The 5,327-nt window shown below is 41.2% G+C and overlaps 1 protein-coding gene across 2 annotated transcripts; it reads right to left on the bottom strand.

The window, feature by feature from the left end:
* Nucleotides 1–305: 305 nt before the first annotated feature.
* Nucleotides 306–4,011, bottom strand: LOC106561288 (uncharacterized). Of its 2 annotated transcripts, XM_014125074.2 has the most exons (5): nt 3,766–4,011; nt 2,762–2,891; nt 2,493–2,663; nt 2,115–2,285; nt 311–1,551 (listed from the first exon to the last, which is right to left on the bottom strand). In XM_014125074.2, exons 1-5 carry the CDS (start codon nt 3,988–3,990, stop codon nt 1,001–1,003), a joined length of 1,248 nt encoding a protein of 415 aa, XP_013980549.1. In that variant the 5' UTR covers nt 3,991–4,011; the 3' UTR covers nt 311–1,000. The 2 variants fall into 2 exon arrangements, with proteins under 2 accessions (XP_013980550.1, XP_013980549.1); XM_014125075.2 differs by lacking the exon at nt 2,493–2,663 and having other exon boundaries at nt 306–1,551.
* Nucleotides 4,012–5,327: the final 1,316 nt, after the last annotated feature.

Raw genomic sequence — 5,327 nt, 5'->3', positions numbered from 1 at the left:
CAAAATACATACAAAACAAAACCCCCTGCCACGCCCTGACCATTCTACTATGGCAAACGACCTCTTTCACTGGTCAGGACGTGACACTTGGTCGCAAATGGGTCTTCCAAATGGACAATGACCCCAAGCATACATCCAAAGTTGGGGCAAAATGGCTTAAGGACAACAAAGTCAAGGTATTGGAGTGGCCATCACAAAGCCCTGACCTCAAGCCTATAGAAAATGTGTGGGCAGAACTGAAAAAGTGTGTGCGAGCAAGGAGGGCCAGTTACACCAGCTCTGTCAGGAGGAATGGGGCAAAATTCACCTAACTTATTGTGGGAAGCTTGTGGAAGGCAACCTGAAATGTTTGACCCAAGTTAAACAATTTAAAGGCAATGCTACCAAATACTAATTGAATGTATGTAAACTTGTGACTCACTGGGAATGTGATGAAAGAAAGAAAAGCGGAAATAAGTCATTCTCTCTACTATTATTCTGACATTTCACATTCTTAAAATAAAGTGATGATCCTAACTGACCTAAGACAGGGCATTTTTACTAGGATTAAATGTCAGGAATGTTATGTTTATTTTCTTGGACCTCATGTAGGTATTTATTTCTGTATCTTATTGCTGTAGTTGTGGTAAATTAAGTGACTGAAAGTCAATTACATTTTGACAATGTAAATGAAAATGTCAATGACGTCTGTGACTCCACCGACCCTGTGGTGTGACAGCAAGACAAGGCTATTGGCCTGAAACCTGTGCTTTTAATCATGCTGTGTGGATGAATGTTTGCTTCCCAGCAGGAATTACTCCAAAAGTAGCCTTTATTCTGAATGACTCTTTAGCCATTACTAATGTAAATGGTACTTAGCCTAACATAAAATATGTAAATAATTTACCATCCAGCACAAGAGTACAAAATGTCACTTCTAGTGTTTAGTGTTGTTTTGATCCCAAATTGGCAATGAAATTTGAATAATCTGATTATAATCCCCATTACAGGTAATCCATTACTACCCGACCTGCTCAGCTCCAGAAGACCCAAGTAAGGGCCTCCAGCCCTCTCGGAAGCGGAGAAGCTTGCCCACGTGCAGGCTCTCCATACCCAGGGTCTCCGTCATCATGCTGGGCTCAACTGTGTACAACAGATCCCCGTCAATCTGCTCCCTCTCGAAGGCCTGGCAGTACTGGTCCAAGTTGAGCAGTCGCAGGCAGGAGCACACCTGTGCCACACTCAGGTCCCGTAGATTAGAGGGCACCTCTGCTAAGGAGCAGAAGAGTGGGTGCCATGAGCCGCCAGAGTAGGACTGGGAATTGTTCTCCAATGATGGAGAAAGGGGTGGAAGTTTGTGTCTAGCTATTTGTAAATATTGTGGTTTAGGGGGTAGAGGTGGGGGTCTTGCTGCTTTTCTCTGTAAAGTAGGAGGCTCGGTTGTCTCAAAGTCAAGGTGCTGGTAGAGGTAGATTTCATCACCCTGGTTCTTCAGGCTCATGTAGATTGGCTTCACCTCCATGTATTCGTGACCCTTTTCAATCAACTGTTGCTTATTCAAAATGGTGATATCTGAAGAGGCAGACTAGGTTTTAGTTATTTTGAACATTTATATCTATCAATGCCAATTAGGATATTTATGTGCTACAACATCTCTAAAAGGAATAGTGAGGTCACAAAAATCTATGTTCTGATAGCACAATACAGGAGTCCCACAGGGATTTGTACCTGGTCCCCTCCATTTTACATTTCTGATTTCTCAAATGCAAGGAGACGTGCAGCATCCTGCATCAATTCTTGCTTCATTGATAGTGTATGTTGACTATGTGGCAAACTAAATTTCTCTAAAACTGAGAAAACCAGTTTAATCCCTGCCTCTTCAACTGTGCCACGCTCACACCAAACAGGCATAGAAGTCTCCTTGTACATTATATTGGAAATCAGAACAAAATTAAAGAGGACTGAGTACAAATTCCTGTGTGACTCCTCTGGGTCTGCTGTAGTGTGGTGTATTGCTGATCCACACTTAGTAAATTGTCAACCACTATAAACGTTCTAAGGTGAGGTATGTGGTCACTCACCAAAGGGAGGTGTAATGTGACAATACTTTTTTCATGCAGAGTGCTGCGGTGTACCTTGAAAGATGAAAAGGTTCCTGAGGGCCAGTTCATCGATCTGCCCCCCCAATGTAGCACAGGCGTCCTCGAACTGGCCCTGATCGAGTCCCTCCATCCCCTCTGCCAGTGCAATACGCACCTCCTTCATATACATGGGCAGCACCAGAGGAGTGTGTCTGGAGAGAAATCCTGCATAACAACAACACATAATGAATAAACTGAATAGATGAAAAGGTTACATATTTTCAAATGCAAAGTTCTCACTATTTGTGGTAAAAGGCTATATGACAAACACATATTTGAGGTCACCATACAAATTACCTACTGTAACATTCAGAGCAGGTTTCAATTAATGATAAATCCGATTTCTTGAAAAATAATGCAATCCATGAATACCTTTGCTGCTGAAAGGAAACCCAATTAAGAACTGCTCCTCATAGGTGCGTGTGATTGTCAGTGTGTCCAGCCTATGACCTGATAGCCACGGCAGGACGAGTGGCATTATTGGTTGGATGATGACTGGCAGTGGGTTGGACTCCAAAATAGCCTGAAGACTGATTGGTGGTCCTATGGGTGATTGCCAAAAAGACCCATTTTGCAATGGTGACTAAGCAGAGTGTTTGAAAAGAGGTTGTAGATTCACCTCACTTAACTGTGCAACTCACCTTCTCGTCTATCATTTCGGATTATGTAGAAGCCTACAGTGGAGATGGTGACAGGTAGGGACAGGACTTTCCCATGTTTGCTCTCAAACACTGCTCTCTGCTGGCAGAGCAGGGAGTGGACCATGATGTGCTTTGGAAAGTTGGGGTGGGAGGTGATAAAAACATAAACATGAACCACATAAGAGCTGCACTTAATTTCAAGCGGTAATAATACATGACATGTTGAAAGCACCAAGCTGTCTGTTTAAACGACTAGCACACAGCTCAGACACCCATGCATACCCCACAAGACATGCCACCAGAGGTCTCTTCACAGTCCCCAAGTCCAGAACAGACTATGGGAGGCGCACAGTACTACATAGAGCCATGACTGTATGGAACTCAATTCCACATAGGGTAACTAATGAAAGAAATAGAATCAGAAAAATAAAATAAAAAGATAAAAATACACATTGAACAGCGGGGGCCGTGAAGCAACACAAACATAGGCACAGACACATGCATAAACACACATGATAACATACGCACCATACACACACGTACACATGGATTTTGTGTTGTAGATATGTGGTAGTGGAGTATGGGCCTGAGGCCTGAATTTTGTAATGAATGTATTGTAATGTTTTTAAAATTGTGTAACTGCCTACATTTTCCCGGACCCCAGGAACAGTAGCTGCTGCCAAGACAGCAGCTAATGGGGAACCATAATAAATACAAATACAATTACAAAATACATGACTGAGTGAGTGGAGAGATTCTTTCATATACTCTCATAAGAAAAGGCTTTGCAAATCAGAACACTTGAAAAATACTGATTCGGTCGATAAAAGACAGGCTTCTTTTCAAAGTTTACAAACCTACAGCGCAGTACTACAATACAGTCCATTTTTAGAACGATAAAGTATTAAGAGACATTCATTATTTGAACCTCTAACCACTGTGCTAAAATAGCTTCAGGCAGTTGATAATATCACTAGGTATCAAAGGAAAGAAATCCCACTCACTGTGCTTGAGCTGACACTGTCCAGTTCCTGTTGTCCAAGAAAGCCCACCGTCACATTGATGATCTTAGGAAAGGAGTCCTTGAATTTTTCAGCAAACTCTCCAAGATTGTATTCTTGACGTCCCCAGTGTAGTTTGCTAGTGTCCATGTTCATTTTTGCAATTGGAGGAAGTGGAATGTTCAGGAAGGTTAGCAAATGATTAAACAACAGCTTTCCCAGCCCCATTTCCTTGTAACCTTTGAAATTTTAAATACCTATGTAGCCCTACACTGTAGATAAACAACACACTCAGCAATGCTTTGTCAATCATTAATGGTATCTACAACGCACACAGTGCCTTCAGAAAGTATTCATTCCCCTTGGCTTATTCCCCATTTTGTTGTGTTTCAGCCTGAATTCAAAATTGATTAAATATATTTATTTTCTCACCCATCTACACACAATATTCCATATTCCATATTCCATAATGAAAAAGTGAAAATATGTTTTTTGAAACATTTTCAAAAAATAATATATATACCGTATATCTCATTTACATAAGTATTCACACCCTACTTTGAAGCACCTTTGCCAGCGATTATAGCTGTCTTTCTGAGTAAGTCTCAAAGAGCTTTCCACACCTGGATTGTGCAACATTTGCCTATTATTCTTTTCAAAATTCTTCAAGCTCTGTCAAATTGGTTATTGATCATTGCTAGACAACCATTTTCAGGTCTTGCCATAGATTTTCAAGTAGATTTAAGTCAAAACTGTAACTCGGCCACTCAGGAACATTCACTGTCTTCTTGGTAAGCAACTCCAGTGTAGATTTGGCCTTGTGTTTTACATTGTTGCCCTGCTGAAAGGTGAATTAATCTCCCAGTGTCTGGTGGAAAGCAGACTGAACCAAGGTTTCCTATCGAGTTTTTGCATGTGCTTAGCTCCATTCCGTTTATTTTTTAACCTGAATAACTCCCCAGTCCTTCACGATTACAAGCATACCCATAACATGATGCAGCCACCACTACACTTGAACATATGGAGAGTGGTACTCAATAATATGTTGTATTACTTAAGTGCCTTGTTGCAAACAGGATGCACGTTTTGGAATACTTTTAGTCTGTACAGGCTTCCTTCTTTCCACTCTGTCAATTAGGTTAGTATTGTGGAGTAACTATAATGTTGTTGATCCATCTTCAGTTTTCTCATATCACAGCCATTAAACTCCGTTCACTGTTTTAAAGTCACCATTGACCTAATGGTGAAATCTCTGAGCGGTTTCCTTCCTCTCCGACAACTGAGTTAGGAAGGACGCCTGTATCTTTGTAGTGACTGGGTGTATTGATACACCATCCAAAGTGTAATTAATAACTTCACCATACTCAAAGGGATATTCAAAGTCTGCTTTTTTGTTTTTGCCCATCTAACAATAGGTGCCCTTCTTTGCTAGGCATTGTACAACCTCTCTGGTCTTTGTAGTTGAATCTGTTTTTGAAATTCACTGCAAATAGTCTGGGTAGCCATTTGAATAGCTGTTCAGGAGTCTTATGGCTTGGGGGTAGAAGCTGTTAAGAAGCCTTTTG

The sequence above is a fragment of the Salmo salar genome, chromosome ssa10 (genome assembly GCF_905237065.1).
Source record: "Salmo salar chromosome ssa10, Ssal_v3.1, whole genome shotgun sequence".
Lineage (NCBI taxonomy): Eukaryota > Metazoa > Chordata > Actinopteri > Salmoniformes > Salmonidae > Salmo > Salmo salar.
Note: the sequence above shows the minus strand (reverse complement) of the source record. Positions and strands in the feature narration are given on the sequence as shown.

Coding starts and splice junctions, on each gene's coding strand:
- LOC106561288 (XM_014125074.2), bottom strand. CDS start 3,990: ATGGGGCTGGGAAAGCTGTTGTTTAATCATTTGCTAACCTTCCTGAAC. Junction 2,892..3,765: donor ACAGTGTCAGCTCAAGCACA/GTGAGTGGGATT, acceptor AACTTTCCAAAG/CACATCATGGTCCACTCCCT. Junction 2,664..2,761: donor CCGAAATGATAGACGAGAAG/GTGAGTTGCACA, acceptor AATCACCCATAG/GACCACCAATCAGTCTTCAG.